The sequence below is a fragment of the Halichoeres trimaculatus genome, unplaced genomic scaffold (assembly GCF_033239565.1).
Source record: "Halichoeres trimaculatus isolate MK-OKI-2021-1 unplaced genomic scaffold, fHalTri1.1 fHalTri1_scaffold_9, whole genome shotgun sequence".
Taxonomy (NCBI): Eukaryota; Metazoa; Chordata; class Actinopteri; order Labriformes; family Labridae; genus Halichoeres; species Halichoeres trimaculatus.
The window spans coordinates 9,991,779-10,012,678 of record NW_027437188.1 but is presented as its reverse complement, the minus strand read 5'-3'; the positions used below and the strand labels follow the sequence as shown (position 1 = coordinate 10,012,678).

Genomic DNA, 20,900 nt, shown 5'->3' with positions numbered 1-20,900 from the left:
AACACAGTTGTGTCTTCATGTATGTTGCGATTTAGCGAATGGAATCGTATTAATATGTATTACGGTATTGTATGGCATGATAAACTATTGACCCTCGGGAAGGCTGGTGTATGGTTAAACTTTCGGCTAAACTGAATTAATACAGCATTGAAAGGGAAGCTTACTGTGAAGTTAACACTGTTAAAGCACTATTTCATTTTGACTTTATCTTGGGTTATCTTAAGTTTTTTCACTCCTATTTTACTTCTTACATGTCTTTGTGTTCACTCCATGTAAAGGTCTTAATGACTTGAGTGAGGGGAAAATGCTGTAAAAATAAAAGACACGTGTTTATATTTCTGTAGTTTTATTACAACATTGTCACATCATATTACCTACAAAAATGCACAGAACTGTGCTAGTTTAATATAGCACAGACTCATACAGTGGCAATGAAACAAATTTACATGACCATACACAGCTTCATGTGCCAGTACCGCGTGTGTATGCATTTACAGGTCCGGGTTTCTCCAACAGCCCACCAGTGTGAGATTCACTAAAACAGATTCCCTCTCTGAAAGGCCTTATGGAAAAGGCAAGGCTTTAAAACTAGTGCAGCAGCATTCTCCAGCTCACACTCACGTATAGAAAAAACTTTATCCACAGTTCTGTTTCATAATATTGTACTACATTCTTGCGTTCGTAATGGGCTGTGCACAGGTGAGTGTTGGAGGCCCCCCTCTCGAGATATTTTGCACAGTAAAGAGACAAAAGACAGAGACAGGCTGCAGTTTCTGAAGGTGGTGACAGGCAGTCCACTGACTCTGCATGAGCCCATCATTCACCAGAATCTCTTTAGTATCTGACTGCTGCGCTCTGTTCACATTCAAACACCACCACGTGCTGCTAAACACAGGACCTGGGATTTAATAGAGGTAGGGTCCGTCCCCGATGACACTCACAAACTCTCCAAAGTCAAACACATAAAACACATCAATGAAAATAAAAATAGAAAAATAGAACAATAATAAAAGTGTCTGACATTTGGACAAGAAATTAAAAACCATGAAGACAAAAACGCCAGCTGATGCTCTTGGTCCTGTCTGTTACATTCACAAACCATGTCCCATCAGTGTCTCTGTCCTAGCACCAGAGTTGTTCCCAGTTCTTGTGCTGATAACCTGAACCAGCTGACATGGAGCCAATGCGGACTGCCCCTGTTTTCCGAATACTTCACATAAGATAACAGTGGACTCGCTGGTGCATGCATGTCACCTTTCCTATATATAACCCAGAGTACTGAGGCAACATGGTCCCCATATTTGCTACAAAGTCGATGCTGTTTTCCCATTTTACCTTTTACATTTCAGTGCTGAATCTCAACATTTATCTCTGTGGAGAAAAACACTGCTCTGACTGATGGCTTTAAAATACACAGCACACACCTGTAGAGAGCTCTGAGTCAATCAGGTGGTGCCTGGAGTTTGCCTGTGTTAATAAAAGCTTCTTTTGACAGGAAAGCAGGAGAAGAGTAGTGTGTTTGTGTTAAAAGGAAAAGTGACGGAAAATGGGAAACTCTCTGGAAGGATGTAAACAGAAGCATTATAATTGTACATGATGTATAAATCCTGTACAACAGCGCTCATTTGGTCTAAAAATGACATTTTGTACTAGAACTGCACCACACCCAGTGAAAAATATTTGGGCATTCATGCTCATTTTTCAAAGCTACATAAGAAATTCCTCTACATGTACAAATTCAAGGTGAGAGGTGGATTTGTAATCCCATAGATCGTCACTTTGTAACTCAATTGAAGCTTCAGATTTTAAACAGACATCCTCTCAGTTTGTTTTTCATGTAAAAATATTTCTTCTTAGTTTGTAAAAAGCTGGAGACAACCAGGTGAGCTCCAGGTTTTAGCTGTCAGAGTGAATTCAAAGGAGTTGATTCCAAAGTTGTTCAGCTGAAAGGATTTGGCTTCGACTTCTATTCTAGAAACATTACTTGGTAGAAAATAAATAACGATATCATGTTATGAACACCTTGCACTATGTCTCAGATTGTCACTTTTGAGAAATAAAAAAAACAGCCGACATGACTTATCATTGTCTCTCGAGTCAAGTGCTTCCACTGCTGATGATCCAAAAACTCAGTTTGAGAGTCACTGGAGCAATGGTTAAAAAAAGTGCTAATCGACGCCTTTTGGCCCAGCTCACATCATCCAGTGAGCACCATGACTGTCCTACACAGCTCCTTCTGAGGAAACAAAGAGGATCCTGGGGTTGGAACGGGACCATGTGGCAAACAGTTAAGACAACAACGTCACGTGTGGTGGCAAAGGATTCAAACAGCGATGCAGAGCTGCTGGCTGAGAACATGATCAATTCTTCAAAAAATAAAAAGTTGTATCATCCTCTGCCTTCAACAGAGAGCATGGGACACACAGAGAAATATATCTGGGAGGCCAAAGGTCACCAACCACATGGGCTGGGCCTGCATCTGTGTGTGAGTGCCTCCTGTGTAGACACATCAAGAGCTGCACTTCAGCATCAGCCCTCCGCACAACACACACACACGAACAAATGAGCGGCACACATCCTCGTATTCACAACGGCAACACAGAGTCCTTTAGAGTTCATGTCAAGTGTGTGTGTGCATTCGCGAGGATGGTCAGGCACATAATAGTTTCTTTCACAATGTGCATGAGTGTGTGTGTGAGTGTGTGTGTGGTGCATCATGAGGGTCCATGGTAGAGGGTGTCCCCCTGCTGGCTATAAGTGTGTATGTGTGAGTATTCAAGAGCCAGAGTCCTGCTGAGGCTTCGCTGCCTCTGATTGGCTCTGAGCGTTCTGGTCCTCTCGGCTCAGCTCCTCACCGAGCTCTCCCATGTCCATGTCAGGCAAATCCTCCTCAATGGGAGCTGCCGCTGCATCCTCGCAGTACACACACTCCTAAACACACACACACAATAAAAAAGATCAATCTCAATTATTTTTATTTAGAAACTGGACAAACAGAGCAACATGCATTTGACTGTCAAATCTTTGAGATCTACAATTGGCGTTTGTGTGTGTGTGAGCCCTTACCCTGACATTAATAGCAGCTGGTAGACCGCCCCTCCTCATCCAGGGGTGCTCCTCAACGAGCTCCCGCCGCTGGTCTGAGGAAAAGTGAGGCTGGCTCTTCTGCATCTGCCTCAGCCTCTCTTTGTCTTCTCTCAGGACTCTCTGAATGTCCCTGCAGGTTGAAAAACATGTTAATGAAACATGCACATAGGATGATACTGGTTTTACTCTTTACTCTCTGATTTTGATTCAGTTTAATCCACGTCACTGACTCACCTGGATGGCATTTGATAGGTCATCATGACCTTGTCGTCAGCGTTGGCCATGAGCAGCCAGAGGGGCTCCTGAAGGACATATTTGATGAAATGATCCCCATCTCCTTGAGTTGAGGCCTTGGTCTGGGACTGTCCCCCATCAGAGCCACCTTCACCTCTTGCCTTGGTTTTGGCCTCTGTCTTGTGATCATGTTCCAAAGAGTCAACGCTGCCGAAGTACTTGCTGGTGTTGCTGCTCCCTAAACACCGTTTAGAAAAAAGAAGTAAGTCAAAAACTGAGCGTCTGATGATGCAAGAGTGAAAGTTTATGAGCAGGTAGAAACATTATTTCCAGCTCAGAGCTACTGACCTGTTCTGCTGCCAGAAGCTCCACTAGCTGATGTACCACAGCCTGAGCCTGATCCAGAGCCCGATCCAGAGCCTGAACCTGAGCCAGAGCCTGAGCCCATGGAGCCAGATGTGGCTGAACCTGTGCCAGAGTGGGAGTCCTCCTGCTCCTGCAGCAGAATGTCCAGCAGGTCACAGGATGAGGAGTTGCCATCACTGTTGGCTCCGTCTCCTGGTGACTCCACCTGAAACACAACACAGCAAAAGTTTAGAGAGCAGCTTCAACTTATGTGCCACACTGAGGTGAGGTTAATCCACACACATTGGTTTGTTCGACTGTGATTGTTTTCTTTGTCTCTCACCTGTTTATGACTTTCGTTCTTGGCTGTTCCTCCGATCTTCTCTCCTGCTCCTCCGGGCCCTGATGAACTGTTGGCCACGACACCAGATGGCACCGTGCTGTCCTGTCTTTCAACAGAGCGTTGACCCTCCTCCATGCTGAGCAGGTTGAGCTGCAGTGGTGAGCTGCAGCGTGACTCAAACAGCGGCGGCGATGTGGCGGGCTCCCTAGCTCCAGAGGCAGGGGTGGAGGAGCGTGAAGGAGCCCCCTCTCTGGGCTCCACGGCAAGGGCTTTGGAGGGCTCGGCTGTTAGGCTGTAAGGAAAAGGCTGAGCTGGATACGGAGCCTGAGCCACAAACTGAGTCTGTACGGGGAAAGAAGGCTGAGCAACAAAGGGCTGAGGGGTGGTGTAAGCAGGCGGAGGCGCCTGGAATGGCTGCTGGGTGGTATAAGCAGTCTGAGCAGCCTGGAAAGGCTGCTGCGTGGAGAAGGGGGTCTGGGCCGTTTGGAATGGCTGCTGGGGGTTGAAAGCAGTCTGCACAGGAAACGGCTGCTGGGCAGTGAAGGGGGTTTGTGTTTGCATGGTGAAGGCTGGTTGTGGGGGCTGAAACGGCTGCTGAGTCGTGTATGCAGGTTGTGTTTGGGTGGGCTCAGTGAAAAACGTTGGTCTGGGAGCAGCTCCCAGCTGCCCTATCTGACCTATCTGTCCTAGCTGGGGGAAGAGGTAATTGGGTAACACTAGAGCCACCATAGGTGTAACAATAGGAGCAGGAAATGGCGTGGCAGTGGGTGGAGCTTGGGTGCTCTGACCCTCTCCAAATCCTGCAGAAAGGGCGGGGTCAGGGCGGGGGGCCTGAGCTGTGGCAGCAGGAGCTGGGGGGTAGAGTGGGTAAGCAGGCACCATGGCTGGGTAGGAAACGTTAAAAGCGGACTGGGAGGCCTCTGATGGAGACCATGAGGTTTGGTTGAGACCCTGCAGAGGAGGGCGGGGTTTACGGTTGGATATAGCACTATCTGAAGAATCAGGATGCTTCATCCGCGGCTTCTTGGACTTCCTGTTGCGGTTGCCCTTCTTGGCAGTGGTCTCAGGCCGAGCAGGGCCCTGTTTGGCTGTGCCTCGTGGTCCGGATGCTTCTGTGGTGACACATAAAGGTCAGATGTTATTTTCAGACATGACTTCATGATTAAATACTGCTGAGTGGAGCTCTGGCTCACCTGCACAGAACTAAGAACTCATTTGGCTGCTGCTTTATTACCTAATAAACAACTCCTTACTTTAAAAATGAAAACTTCCCTAAATTCTGAGCATTTCAGACACATGGGACTATTTGAGAGTGTTTACCTTCGGCGTTGGCTGGACCTCTCTGTTTGTGCAGATACGTGGAACAGTCTTTCTGAAAGGTCCTGGCGTTGTGGACTTCCCGGAAGCGATTGAGGAAGGCCTGCTCTTCTTTCTGCGTGTGTGCAGCCAGCACCTGTTTGGTCAGTCCAAGTCGCTTGTAAGCCTCCTTCTCCTGGCTGGGAGGTGATACCACACTGACAGGCAGCGGTGGAGGTGCAGGGCTCTCAGCCACGTCCTCGATAATCTCTGTGCAAGGGGACAAATCCATAAAAATCAGTAAAACAGAACTTTTTGAGTAGCAGATGCTCTAACACACACCATGCATGCTGTTTCTGACCAACAGCTTCTGAAAACTGGAGTTTAACACTCACCAGACTCTGGCTGAGGCTTCTTGTCTCCTACATGGACGATGGTGCTGCTGTAGCTGCACTGCGAGGTGATAGACACCACACTCTCAGCTTTGCTTGGCAGAGTGAGGGGTGCCAGGGGGCCGCCCACCACAGCAGCTGCTCCGGATGGAGGCTTCTTGGGTGCTTTCATGTTTGACAGACCTGGCTGGGCATCAAGCATCAAAGGATCTGGATCGGGAGAGATAAATCCAGTTAATTCCAAACTCAGAAAGACACAGTCAACTTCCTGTTGGTAGCAGAGAAATAAACAATGGATGCTTCTGTGTATGATTTTACCACTGCATCAACACAGTGCATTTAACACTCTTCTTTGTGTGTCTGCGCGTGTGTGTACATGCCTGGGTTTGCATCCTGAGGCCCTTGCAATCCATCCTCTAAGGCCTTCTTATCATCATCTGAGTTGGAGGAGGTGGTGTTGGAGGAGAACTGGTACTTCCTCTTCACTGTGATGGGGATGTTACAACTCTCCAGGTACCTGAGAAACACAAACGGGTTCGATTAGATTGTTCTCATGTGATCTTTGAATTCTCACAATCATGACCAGAGATCAGCGCTCACCTGATCACACTGTCGAGGCAGCTGATCTGCTGGTAGGAGTGGACGGTCTGGTCTTTGCAGGGGAAGTCCTCCATGGTGGCTGCAGTACTGTCCCTAACCTGCAGAGGAGCTGCTGAGTCCTTTAGACGAACTACTGGACTCTTCTGAGCTGAGACTGCTGCTGTAGAGGAAGGATGAGAAACATCAGAAACACAGTCAGAGAAAACATGCAGAGTCTTACACACACATAAATGATCGCTTGGTTACATTTTATTGATGACTTCTCTTTGGATTTTGTTGCCACACAAATAATTTCTAGATTTCACTCTGAGTGCTTTGTTTTAGGTAATGAAAAGATAAAAAAGGATAAACCTAAAAACTTTTGAGACATTTTTTACTGATGAAAAGTGTACTGACATTTTATGACAGCATGAAAGAATCCTTGAAGAAAATTTTCACAAGCTTCTTTTTGTTCATAAGCAGTTTGCCTTTGGCTTCAAACCTACTTGTGATAGCTACACTATATGTGTGTGTATGTGTGCGACCTTTGTGTCTTTGTGCTGAGTGTAGCACAAAGAGTGTTTCTGTTTCTGTAATTTTTAACAGAACTCACTGTCAGTGGTCTTCTTCTGCTCAGGCTTAGACGGCGATGGTAAGGGCGAAGAGGAAGGGGAGCGCAGGCAGACCTGGAAGTCCTGGTTCTTCAGCATGTGGACCCCTTTACAAATCTCCTGGAACGTTCTGGGAGGTTTGGCCTTTCCTGTCTCCTCCGCTGTCTTCTTTGCTGTGACGTTCCCATTGCTCTCACTGGATGAACTGATGCTCACCAGCTGCTCATGGGAACCATTGCTGCCATGGCTGCCGTAACCACTGGAGCCCATGTTATGGACCGGCTGCATATGGAGGGGGTTGTTAGATGAGCTGAAACACTCGGTTTACCTAAACGGGAGTTCAGTGTTTCTGTGTGTGTACGTACCTGGAGGAGCAACCTGTGGATCTGTTCACTAATTTCCTGGATGTCCGAGTCCATGATTTTCCCTCCATGAAAAGCTGGTGCAGCAAAAACATCTTCATTCACAGGACCCCTGAAAACAAAAGCACATCAGCGTCACGTAACATGTTCAAAGTTCCACAATTTAAAGCTGAATAATTAAATAAAAAAGTGAACTAAGTCATCATCCTGGGATACTCACATGCGGACTTTGTGCCTGCCAATAACAAAGGAGACCTTGCGGCTCCAGGGGTTAACAAAGCTGGACCAGCTGGTGTCGATAGTGATGTACTCGCCGTTTCTCGCACAGAAGCGAATGGAGGAGTGATCAAACGGCTGGCCAGCGTACTGCAAAACTGTGGACAAAAGGAGATTTAGTGTGTAAGGAGCAAAATACAGGAAAGCATAGATACAAAGCTAAAAGAATATGTAAACAAAAAGTGTTCTTACTCTTTCGATGCACAGCCAACATAAGAGGTCGGTCACTCGGGTGTAGATTGAGTAGCACAGGAGTCCCAATCAGGTCCTGAGGGAGGTAACCCAACAGAGGAACAGCCCTGATAGAAAAGAAAACCCATGTGTCAAAGGCAAAGAAATGAATCCTGGATCTCTTGTATCTCAGCTTGTTCACCTCAAAAGGGTATTTCAATATTTTTTAAGTCAGATTGGTTAAATTATATGTCAACAGCGCTTTTCAGCTCAGAACTTTAAATAAAAAAAAAACTGCTATGAGAAAAATCAGGCAAGCAAGGCTACCGTTTTCTGAAAACAAGGCCAAAGAAGGTCTGTTTAGTGAAACACAGAGCCTGCGTCTCTTTATTGTGAAATCAAACTGCAGCTTTCTTCCACAAAGAAGAAAATAGCACAGATTCACTCACCTCTCATCCACATCCTGGAACACACAGTTTGGTGTGTGTGTTGTGGTAAAGATTCTCTTGTCCGGAGGGATTCTGGGTGCTGTGGAAAGACGGAAAAAAAAATAGTTTGCAATTCATTTATTGTCCTCACACACAGAGAGAAACTTCAAATAATGTGATTGAGTGAGGCACAGTTATACAATCTGACTGTCTTACCTTCATATCCAGAGTGCACCCTTTCAGCCAGCAGGAGGCAGCAGAACTGTTCCTCAGCCAGCTCAGCATCCTGGACTTTCATCAGGTAAGGAGTCATACGAAATGGGTAATACTGAAGATCCCCTTCATGCTCCTTTCCACCACTGAAAAGATAAAGACACATGTCAGTCAGAAGTTCCCTGAGCTGAAGAGTTTTAAAGGGTGCTTCAAGGTGTATAAAGTAGTTTGCTTAAAAAAATTGAATTTAATTTATTCTGGTAGCACAAGTGATGTTAAAGATAAATAACTGTAATCTGATACTGAGAAGTGTTATTTAGCTGCAACTGCAATACCATCTCTGCCCACTAGATGGAGAAACAGTTGCTAACTTCCCAGCTGCTGACGTCCTCCCTCCTCTCCGTTCCTCCCTCCCTCTGCACACTAACCCAGTGCTGACTCACAGCTTGTTTGAGCAGGAAACTATGGATCAGAGAAGCTGCCGGCCACTGTCACTCACCTGATGCGGCAAAAGAAGGATTTCTCCTGCATGCACTCCGTGGGAGACGACTCTGAATTAGAGACAGGGAGAAGGTGGGATGAATAAATCACCAAATGCATGACATCGACTACATCCAGAGCAAACACCTGTTAGTCATCCATGTTCAACACACTAAGAACAGGACATGAGAGGTCTGTTGGAGTAAGGTTGTAGTCAAAATACAAGGAATACTTGTTTGTCTTAAAAGAGCAGCTGCAGACTGAAGCTTCAACATTTTAGAATATAATCAAGGCATGTCTGCCTGTTCTTAACTCATGGACTGATAACAGCTCCCACATCTGTTGACCACAGGCTGTTGAGACTACACAGTCAACCATGGTATCTTAGAAGTGCAAAGACAACACAAAGAGTGGAAAAACTCATGGCTTAAAAACTTGTTACATAATTTGATCTGGAAGGACATTTCTGAGGTTCATTTTTATATATAGCTAGCCGTTTTTCTGGATTTGATCATCTTGAATTTGGAGAACCACCTAGAATCCTGGGGTCATTTATAGCATGATGGGTTTACATTAAATCACTTGTACACACAGGTGCTCCTTACAAAAAAGTGTCCCAGTGTGGCATGGTTACGTCTTCAGCAAATACGTGGGAGGTGAGACCGAGTGGGTGTACACTGGTTAAAGTGTGATCAAGCATGTTAATGTAATACGTGCTGTGTGTGTATGAGCATGTGTGTGGAGATGGGTTATATGTAGGAAATAGATGCCTGTGTGTGCAGGTGGCGAGGGTCGTGCTACATGTGGCTCCCCCACGTGCCCTACAGGGGGGGAGGGAGCACCCTTTTGGCGTGTTTGATTGAGATATACATTTGAAAGATGTGTTGAATATAGTGATGCATAATGCTGGAGGTGATATGTACCTGCGCCAGTGCACATACTCCATGAGGGCAGGCGGTAGGGCGTGGTGAAGCTGTAGAACACGCTGACATCCTGCGGCGTCAGGAACTCAACAAACTTGGCGTTGTTGAACACTTCCCGTTTGCAGTTCAAGATAGTTGCTGCCTGGTCCGAAATATAAACAATCTTCCCGGTGATGAGGGAGACGGCGACTGCGAATATATCCTGTGCAGTGAAGAAAAATCTACTTTAAAAACTGACATTTATAAGATAAATTCTACATTCAGCATGCCAGAGCTGAATCATTTCTAACAGAGTTACATCTGCATGTTTCCATCAGTATGTGATTCAAAGCCTCTGTCTAAAGACAAACTTATGCTGCAGCTCGACTTGGTTCAGATTTTCCCTGTTTGTTAAAGATAAAAACCGCAGGTACTTACGGTGTTCTTGAGGGTGTATTCAGAGGTGATGCTGTTGATTTCCTCAATAGTGTAGGAGGAGACATCAAAGCCTGGTGGCTGGCTGTCGTTGATCATCAGCATCTGGTAGTATTCCTCATTTGCTGCAGAACAAAGTGAAGCCTAATTAATGCACATATCTTCTCACACCCAGCATACGGTACGTTCAAGCTTCACCATGCTTTGATCTGTTTCCATTCCAAACTGCCGCTAAAAATTCACAACGCATGATAAGTCCTTTTTATCTAGCATCCAAGACCACATCAGTTTACTCAGGAATGTAACAGTAATCGTCATAGCTGATGTTCACTAACAACAAGGTAAACACATGAACGGCCTACGTCAGAATAAGTGCAGATGAAAGCAGGTCTTACCTTTCACCTGTTTGACACACCGCAGAGCATATTTGAGCGTGTTGACCGTGCTGGACTTCCCCTTGCTCCTCTTTTCCGAAGGTAAATGCATCTTCAGCTCCTTTAGGGTCTTAAAAACCTCCTTCTGTGTCTTAGCTTTGGCGGACTGTTCGCTGCTGCAAGGCGAACATGAGACAAACACACATGCGTCAAAATGACAACGTCTCACCATTGCTGTCACACTCATGGGAAGCACGGCATTCCCATATGGGGAGCAGGGCAGGAGGGGGTAGATAACCAGAATGTAAGAGGGATGAGAGGATAACATCTCCTGCTGGTTTTACACCGACTTACTGCAGCATGCAAGTAAAAACTGGCAGCACATTTCTCAACTAAGAAGAAACAGACAAGTCCCTCACTGTTTTGGTTGATGCTCTGTCAAACTTTTAAATGCACGAAATTGAATGCATGAATGAACCACCATCTATCTACCTTTTTTTTCCTTCATAACATGATATCTGAAATGTTTACTAACCTGCAGCCGCTGGTTGAAGGGTTGTCCTGCTCCGAGCTCACCAGACTGAAAGCGTTGGAGCTGCTTGGCGGTGAGGGGCTGTGTGAGTTCGAGCTGCAATCATAAACAACATGTTGTGTTACTACAGATGTACACAGAGAGACTAAAGAACAGAACATTGTGGAAGCACATTTAGAGAACCATAACAACAGGTAAGACCAAACACATGAAGTCAAGGCCTTTGACGTGTGCCTGGTACATTTAAAATATCAACATACCATTGGTATAAATAGGCATGTATAAATATAATAAGTAGCTCACAGGTGCATACATGAGGGCGAAACGTCTTCTTCTCTTGATTTGGAAAATAAAGGGAACAGACAGTTCAACACAAACACCAGCTGCAGGTTACACTGCTCTTTGCTTAACACTGACTTATGGTCCTTGGTTCTTGTTGTAAACTTGCTCTTTGGCCGAAAACCTTCACTTAAAGCTCCTGTGAGAAGATCTTAACTGGTTATGAAACTGATCAAAAATACGAATAATATTGTAGTAGGTGCTACAAAGGCAGGGGAGATCATTCTCTATCTAATTAAATTTAGTTTCTGAGAGCACAGAAGAGAAACCAAATGGGTGTATAACCAGCATATTTTAGTAGTTAGCAATGGGGCTGGGACCATATGCTATTCCTGCAGCTCAAGTTTTTTTTGTGATTTTCGGGGTGCCGATTCTATGTAATTGATATTCTTTGATATTTACAATTTTTGAGATTTTTAATTTGCTTTTTTAACACCAGACTAGGGCTGCACGACTATCGCAATCGCAATGTCAGCACATGCAATTCAGATTTTTCTCCATGATAACCAAGCAAGTCTGTAGACTCATCATGACACAACTTTTTTTATTAAATCGCAAGCATAATCGCAATCGCAATATTGTCCACCTAATTGCAAATCGCACCTTTTCCCCAAATCGTGCAGCACTACTCCAGACCATGTGAAAAAGTTAAATGATGATGATAAAGTCTTTAGACCATATCAGGAGCTATATTTTAACATAAAATGCACATCACATGAGCCAGAGAGAAATATTTCACCCTCTGCTGGAGAAAAGTGGAAACTTTTTTAAAGTCAGTTTTAGGGATGGGTACCGAATTAGGTACTTTTATAGGAACCGTCCGAATTCTGTTCAAAGTACTGGGTACCGGTTCATGTAAAATCAAAAGGTACCATGTTTAGGTACCTAAATACATACTTGTGACTGTGAGGGAGTGAAAGGGTAGCCAATTTTCCATGCTGGACATGAACACAGCATTGCCGGGGTTATTTAATGAAGAATAAATATGTGTAGTCAAAAAAAGATATGTATTTTATGACTTAAAAAAATTGTTTTTTTTAACCACAGAAACACAAAAAAGTACCGAAAATAGGTGCCGCTGAGTACTGGTATCGATTGCCAGGTACTGGGCATCGGTACCATATCGTTTCAAATGTGAAAGGTACCCATCCCAAGTCAGTTTATTAAAGAAGTCTGAAATGAAGAATCTGAATTTGGAAAAAAAAATGCTTATTTGACAAGGAATCCCAATTTTAACCTTGTCAAACAAAAATCCTAAAATTTATCAATTTTTTTCTTCCACCACTAGTTGGCATGGACTCATATCTGTACTTGAGACACCAATCATAAAAAACAATCTGATTATGTCTGTAGACACTGGAGGCAGCCTCATAAGTGTGGCTGCTGTTAAGCATTATGAACAACTTTAACTCTGTACATAACAGCTTATCAGCCTAACTTAGTTTATTAAGTTACGGATGAGTTGTTTATATTCTGTTACAATGTATAGAATAATGTTGATTGCTGTTCATTTGAGCATGAGTATCAGTCATGTTTTGTAATCTACAGCATCACTTTTTGTATTTTTATTTGTATTCTTCTTCTTTGTTCCATCAAACAATCAACAAACCATCCAAAGCACGCTACTGGCCAAAAAAACATGGATATCATACTGTTGGATGATAGCACATGCTATTATTTGATTCTTTTATTTTATCACATGCAATGTAACTCTGATACTAGCTAACCACTACAAACCATAGATTACATTTAGAATGGACTGCATGGCTCCACCTTTTACCACTGTATGGTTTTGAAGCCAAATACCCCTGTCAGGCATTGTCCTTGTGCAGCAGAGAATCTGAGTGGAGCCGGGTGGCAAACAAGAAAGGTTTGTTGTCTTTTAAAGGTCTAATCTCTTCTTGACTCTCCTTCTCTAAGCATCTTACTATTCCCAAGAAAAAAACTCAAGAATGACAGCTGTCACTCATTGTGAAACATGACTCAAAACACCATTTTAACCTCAAATAACTTATGAAAAAGAAACGTTTTAGAAAAAAGAGGACTTCAACACAGCCCAGCCCAGTAAAATCTTTATATTAGTATAGCATGTGGATGTGAGAAACATTATTATGAGATGTATTCATTTTGACCACAGCCCATTTGGAATGAATGGTAAGACAGAGTTTTTGACCTATACTGTTGCCAGTCACCATGGCGGCCAGTTTTTGTGGCGACCTCACTTTGAGCTGAGCAAGATAACATCCGATTTTTACATGCTATGCTACAAACCAAGAATCCCCTCCAAGATTCTGGGATTATGGCCAAAAACAAGCATACATCTGGCTTCCTCCATACTATAGAGTTTATAATGATGATTGGAAAGGTCACTCTTGTATCATTTAACATGCCTTTAGTGGGAACTTGATAAGTTTAGAAGCCTGTCACTCTGCATAATGCAGAAAACCCTATAAAGGAAAAACTTTTCTAATCATCGCTTAAAAGTTATCCCTACGTCAAGAGGTTAACACTGCTCTACGACTGCATTTTAGCTTTAAACTCACTAAAACCTGATCAAATTTCTGATAATGCATGAGGCAGCTCAAAAAGACAGTCATCAAACCATCCTGTCATAAATAACCTTGGAAAAGACGACCAAAAAGAGTATGAGAGGGAATGGCGCATCAACATTGCGAGACGCATGGATGCAGAAACTGGATGCTCCCAAAAATAACCTTTACGTCATAATGCACTGGGGCAATATAAATAATACAATAAACTTACTCTGCTGTTTAAACCTTCTTTAGCACAACACTTTGCTTTTTTTTCAATATATGAAGTGGTTGTTTATTTTTTTTGAGGGAGTGCCGTCTCAGTTTCCTGGTATTGTTGTCCTTGCACATCAGAAAAATGATAATAAAGCTTTGTATCTCGAAGAACACAGTAATCTGCCTCTTGAAAGCTTATCACAGTGGCTGCAGCTCTCTGGCTCATTGAGTCACACAGCATCTATCTATGACGTACTACAAGCTCAAGGGGATCAGAGAGTGCAGTTTTAGATTATAATTCAGAACTTTGAATCCTTAACTCTTCTCTGAGCATCGAAACAAGTGAAGCATAAATGTGTTTTTAAAATCAGAGAGTTGGATGTAGGGACAGTCCACTTATTCTTTCCACAAGGTACTGGCTTATTAGACTGCACATTTCAAACTGCTTCAGCCTTGTGGGAGACATGGGAGGGAGACAATACAAGGACACTCTTATTACGTAAATCAAGGCGTCATCTAACACACTGTCTGCCTCTGATGACGACTGTACAGCTGGCTGTCAGCTGATTTGAACTGCTCTCCATCTGCTTCCTTTACAATTCACCTTTTACCAGACTAGAGTTTCACTGATTGTACTTTAAAGGGTGAAAGTTTATGTCTACTGATAAGCCTAATGAAACAAACTACAATTGCAGTTCATTGAAAAGAAACAAAATTTGAACAATACTCATTTTGGTGAGAAAAGCTTAATCTCCAAGCAGCAACAAGAGTCTGTAGCCATCAAACTGAAGCCAGAGGCCAATGTCCTACTTTACATTTTCTTAATGGGTTGCAAGTGTGTCAAGTTCCTCAGGTGTGTGTTTGAACTCATTCTGCTGGGACATTCCTGCGTGTAACATCATTAGTCTTTGAGAAAGTGACTGCTTAGTTTTAAAGCACGGACCACACTGGATACAGTCCTGTTCTAATTAAAGAGGCACAAACAAGTAAAGATATATGCAAAACTATCATATACACAATGATATTCTGAGCTCTAGCATATTGCCTCACATTGAGAAGGGCGGTTGGATATCTGCAAAAACCTCAGCCAGGAGTGAGTGGAGGCTGTTTCCAGGGTTGCATGCAGTAAATATGCAGTATTTCCCTCCTCATGGACAATAGAGCAAACAATAGTTTGTTATGTAACAGTGGACCACCAACTGATGCACTACTTTTCTGAGAGATGAATCAAATCAGATCAAACAGACAGAAAAGAGAGTGTTGTTTCACCTGAAGGGTCTTTGAATTACATAAAGAGTCAATAAACAACCAGACCAAGCTTTCTTAGACATGAACCACTAACCATGATTCTTGGATAAATCATACTCTGGGCACCATGTCATCTGAAAAGCTCACCTGATTTTTTTTATCCTCAGTGCCTACTGAGCCAATGTTTGGAAATTCGGCTGCTACTGAAAAAAAGGCCTTAAGGGTGTTGACTGTCTTTACAGAAGTCATTTCTTAAGGACACTGTGCTGAATTTTAAGGGAAATGGAGAGACGGTGAAACATCAGCTGCCTGGTTTAGGCTGTTTGGCAGGTGGTGTTAGCTCTGCTATTGTTAGTCACATAAAGCCAAACAATTGTACATTTTTAAAGACTTTCTGATCGCTTAATGATAAACAATAAGTTTTTCTCAATCCATCTGCTTTTCTAAGTCAGTTTTCATTGCTAAATCAGATTAAGCACATGTTTGACAAATTATCAAAGAGTTACGACGTTGGGGTTTTTCCTCAAGGGCTTATCAAAAACAGCGCAAAGTAATGTTTCCCCAGGTAGCTCGTATCCATTTCCCAGATACTTTCACCATGACACTCTTAGAGACTGCATCCAAAGTCTTTTAGTCGCCCGTCTCAGAAATAGGAGCAGACTGCTGTCCCCTGTCTGAGGCGCAGGCTGTTACACTGATTCACCCCAACAATGACTCATACAGGAGAAAATGGCTCTTCTATTACATGTAATGAACCATACTTCCGTGACCTAGATGGTCTGCTCCCCCATGGTGTTGGGGGAAAAAACTGAGTTTACCACGTTTCAGTGCATTTGATGTGTCTCACCTCTTGTTGCTTCCCGAAGACTCCATGAGGGCAGAGTCCTTGCCATTGCCGTTGGAGCTGCCCACGGATTCATTGCCATGGGACTCATTTCCATGCGACTCGTTACCATGGGACTCTGTCCCACTCCCACTTGAGCCGCTGCCACCCATCTCTACATCCTCGTGTAAGGGAGGGCGTGGCCGCTTTCTATCATCATGAGGGGAGCTCGGTGAGGCCGGGTGCTCGTGGCTGCTGTCACTCCCCTCGGAGGCCAGTCCCAACTCTGCTTCCAGTTCGACTCCATCCTGCCTGCCACAACCCTCGCTGTAACTGCTGGCCATGCGGTGAAGTTGGCTGATGGGATCGCAGGCAGAGTGCTCCTCTTCCTCCACTTGGAAGCCAACTCTTTCCCGATTCCGTTCACGCCCCTCCAGGGCTGGGTACAGGTAGTGCTTTGGATCGCTGTCTTCAGACATGAGATGAGCCAAAGGTCAAATTACTGGAGATTATGTTACCTTCCACATGGCACTGCCATGAAGTGCATGGCACTGGGGGGTAAATGGAGTTGATCTCGCTTGAGTTGGGGTGCAGTCTACAGGAGGGAGGATAAAAATAACACAGGCACTCAGACAAAGCATTTAGGATACAGTGCTTTTCTGTTGACTTTAGATCAATGGCAAAGATAAAGGTTAAAATAAGAAACAATCAATATGGACTGTGCGCAACAAAGCATGAAAATACAGCAAGCACTTTGATCTGATCAGCCTGTGACAGCCTGAATTTCAGCACCTGTAAAAGTCAGTGATGAAGAAAAGGGCACTGCAAAGCAGATGATGTGATCTTGTTGTTGTGTACCTATGCACACACACATACACACACATAAAAGATGCACCAACACAGCAGCAGTTCATCCCTCAAAAGGTCTGCTCAGTAAATAGGCCGCTGTTTGCCCTTTCCGGGTAGACTTAAGCCCCCAGACTGGTGCGATCTGGTTGAAAATTTCAAAAGAACTTTTTCACATGAAAGGTGAGTCTGTAGAGATGAAACACAGCTCCACGGACAAATAACACTCCTCAACATGGCTGGAACAAACTATCAGGGTGTGAGAAAGACAACATCTCTTTCAATACATTTAATAAGTAAAGATCCCTCTTGTCCTCCCCACCACCTGGCCCCTCACGAATTATCTAATACAGACGTGGGAGGTTTCTCTGAGAAGAAATCTGCTCGCCCTCACAAACAACAGCATTATCATTAATGCCAAGGCTACCGGCCCCTCACAGATAGATGATAAACAGATGTGTTGATGCACTGTCCTTGCTCATTATAAATTAATTGACTCAACACAGCCTTATGTAATATAGCACTGTGCCCTCAATAAACAAACAATCAGAAAGGGGGAGAATAGTCCATCTGACAAATTAACTAATAATTATATTTAACTACATTTATTAACCCATATTATTACATACCCCATGCAAGCTCTATGACTAAATCTCTCAATTATAGTTTAAGCACAGTTTCAGTTTCACAACTTGCAGTAAATGGCTATTAAATAAGAGTATTCGCAAAAATAAATTTGGAAGCAACAGTTTTCATCCACCCCACAGCACCCCCTCCTACATCCTCAACAGCAGAATAAAAGCTATTTATGTCCATTAAATCCATATTAGGCACTACTGGAAACAGGTACCAGAGCCAAACCAAATTATTTCATTGTTCCCCTGCCATCCAATCCAACATTAGGTTGCAGCTATTTATGTAAGAGTTTAAATTTGGCCGCTCATCTATTCCTCTCTCTTTACATAAGCACTTTTACATAACTTCACTAAGTTTTAAAGGAAGGATTTCTAGTTTTAAAGAATGGCAAAAATCTAGCAGACTTTCCGACCACCCACACGCCCACTGTCACCTTTAGATATGACCCACTCCCTGGTTTAAGAGACGCTGAAGCCAAGCCATCAGACAGGACTTCCTATTGGCTGCTACATTAACCAATCAGAGCCGAGCAAGGAATGACAACAGTTTAAAGTGATGTCAGCCGGGGAGGAGGAAGTTGGAAATGACGGCAGGTTAGAATCATGTCAGTGTTAACACTTAAGGCATTTTTTTTCCATTTTGGTGTTAAGAAAAGTCAGAAGCCTCCAGAAAAGCACGTTTCAAGTCGTGAAATAGTGCTGCATCATCACACAGTTATAAAACCGAATAGTTGTCAGGGGTTTAACAAGAGAGTTACAGAATATTACACAATCATTACCCCAGCGCCAATGTAAACAGTAAGTAGAAGAAAATCAAGGCCGACAATAGCAACCACAACTATTTTAAAACAGTTTGTCTTAACAGCACACATGCCGACTTTTTAAACATATCTCTAGCAAACAGGCATGACAATAATCAACACTGAGTCCTCAAAGACTGAAGCGGATAGCAACAATCATGACTTGCATGTAACAGGATCACAAAGTCAGACGTAACATCCCATTCATTCATTTTGAGTATACTGAAACAGCTCCCTGCATGTCGCAGGTTTTGTAACTTTTTTTAAAACAGCATGCAGAATGACTACGAACTTACCTGATACCCCTTCCTCCAGTCACAACTCAAAACAAACCAGCAGACAAGACCACACAAGTACTAAATAACAGCTTGCCCCCTCGATTTCGATTTTGATCAAAAGAAAACAAGCTAATATTTAACTCCAAAAACCGAAGAGGAGAATGACATGAAACTGAACTCCCTCCGCTCTCAGCTCAGCACTGTTTCAGTCAGAGCGCTGATACACCCAACACACTAGCACAGATCCCAGGCATTATACAACGCTGCTCCAGTCACATGGATTTGGCTACAGTGCAGCACTAAGCAGTGGTAGCCCTGTTTCATAAAACCACATGCTTTCACTAGTATCCAACCACAGCCTGTTAAAGCATACTCTTGAATGAAATGTAAAACATAAATTACATGAGAACAGATACAGATTTCTACTTAAAATGTTAAAAGGAAGGAAACGCTTGATTATCACTTCCATCATCTGGTTAAAAACAGGGCAAATCTAATGAACGTGTTACCCCACAGAGATAAAACAACGGCAAAAGTATAATGTAGTACGAATAATAAATTTCATCCAAAATTCTACCACAGTATTTCTTTGAAATGACCCAATAACAGTGAGTTACATCATAGTATCTCCCAACACACATCACTATATGTTGCTTATTCCATGACTGTGTACCTTATGAATCATGACAGAAGGAATTAAACAAGTATTTTTTTACATAACCCTCTGACTTCTTATCAAGTATTATTAGATGAATAAGAAATAATATAACAGCATAAATGTTAATCGACATAAATTACCTTTATGCAAAACATCAGCCTGATTAAGTGCAATAACTTTAAAGCCATGAATATTACAAGCTCAAAACTGCTTGAGAATCTACTGACTGTAATGATTTCGAAAGCTCTCGAGTTAAGATATATATATGTATATAAAATCACAAGTTACCAGCGGTGTGATGTGATTATCACCTCGGCCTCACAGCCACAGGTAGGCTACAGTGTGGCCCTTACAGGTTTCTAGGTCTGTATGTGGACAGTAGGCCTTAGAATATATAGAAAACCTTAACACACCAATTGGCAGTCAATTTCATTTCATTTAACTGCAACAAATCAACATTGTTCTTTTTGTTACTAAAATGCCTTTGTGAATGCATTTAACCTACTGTAATACTGTAAAAAGGCACATTTACTGTGGCCTGAGCTTACTCAGAGAGTCCTACTGACTTAAATGGAAAATAAGCTAACAGTTCATTTTTTTCAGCCGCTAGAATTTTATTTCCGAGACTGATACTTCTCTACGGATACAAACTCACGATATTTAAGAGTTAAATAAAAAAAATGGTTTTTTTAATATTTATTTTAAAAAGGAAGAAACATCCCTTCCCCCATCTAACTCCCATTGACCTGCTATTCAAAATCCTCACACACGTTGACCTGCAATCCACTGCACGGTACACTGACACAGTTATGTAAAAGTAACGATATCGCTCTAAACCCGCCACAACACGACCACCACTCAGCTAATGATAAGCATTTCAGATCAAAAAGACATTTTTCCTTCCCTACGGCGAAAAAGAAAAGCTAAAACCGCCCTTTTCTGTTATAAAAGTACAATAAGTAGAGCAGTCAGAAATTTCGCGCATGCGCACAACTGATTTGTTATGCAACTTATTTTTTTACGCTCGGTTATTCCTTCTTACTACAGCCCCAGCATTAAACTAAACGACACCAACCTGAATTTAAGGCGAAAAAATCACCAATCCTGTCGTCCAATTTGTCGGGAAAAATAAAATCGACTGGTGACCAAAAACATTCGGTTAAATCCTCCATGCATTCCTCAATGGGAGACGAGAGTCGACGGGTTGACACAGTAGTCAATGGATCCGCCCCGGCTCTCTCCGGCAACTGCTCACCAGCAAATCGGCGAGCTCTGCGCGCGACCTCAATTCAGACTCCACCCCTGCCCTCTCACAATTGGCCAGAAAATACCGGTATCCATGGAAAACATGACGAAACTGCAATAACATAAGCTCATTGGCCTAGAGCGCTGTCCATCGTTTTATATAAACAAGTCATCCACTGCACGTGGAATCCCATGTTGTGTGAATCGTGCAGTGTGAGACC

The 20,900-nt window shown here is 43.2% G+C and overlaps 1 protein-coding gene across 2 annotated transcripts; it reads right to left on the bottom strand.

The window, feature by feature from the left end:
• Positions 1 to 349: 349 nt before the first annotated feature.
• LOC141797525 (period circadian protein homolog 2-like) lies at positions 350 to 20,682 on the bottom strand. Of its 2 annotated transcripts, none has more exons than XM_074678974.1 (22): positions 20,510 to 20,682; positions 16,242 to 16,812; positions 11,064 to 11,156; positions 10,550 to 10,704; positions 10,158 to 10,279; positions 9,741 to 9,942; positions 8,837 to 8,888; positions 8,341 to 8,483; positions 8,146 to 8,224; positions 7,718 to 7,824; positions 7,470 to 7,623; positions 7,253 to 7,361; positions 6,890 to 7,169; positions 6,298 to 6,457; positions 6,078 to 6,214; positions 5,701 to 5,907; positions 5,330 to 5,575; positions 4,010 to 5,121; positions 3,670 to 3,892; positions 3,322 to 3,559; positions 3,067 to 3,217; positions 350 to 2,931 (listed from the first exon to the last, which is right to left on the bottom strand). In XM_074678974.1, the coding sequence occupies exons 2-22, from the start codon at positions 16,694 to 16,696 to the stop codon at positions 2,776 to 2,778; spliced, it is 4,581 nt and encodes a 1,526-aa protein (XP_074535075.1). In that variant the 5' UTR covers positions 16,697 to 16,812; positions 20,510 to 20,682; the 3' UTR covers positions 350 to 2,775. The 2 variants fall into 2 exon arrangements, with proteins under 2 accessions (XP_074535075.1, XP_074535076.1); XM_074678975.1 differs by having other exon boundaries at positions 6,298 to 6,454.
• Between the last annotated feature and the right edge of the window lie 218 nt (positions 20,683 to 20,900).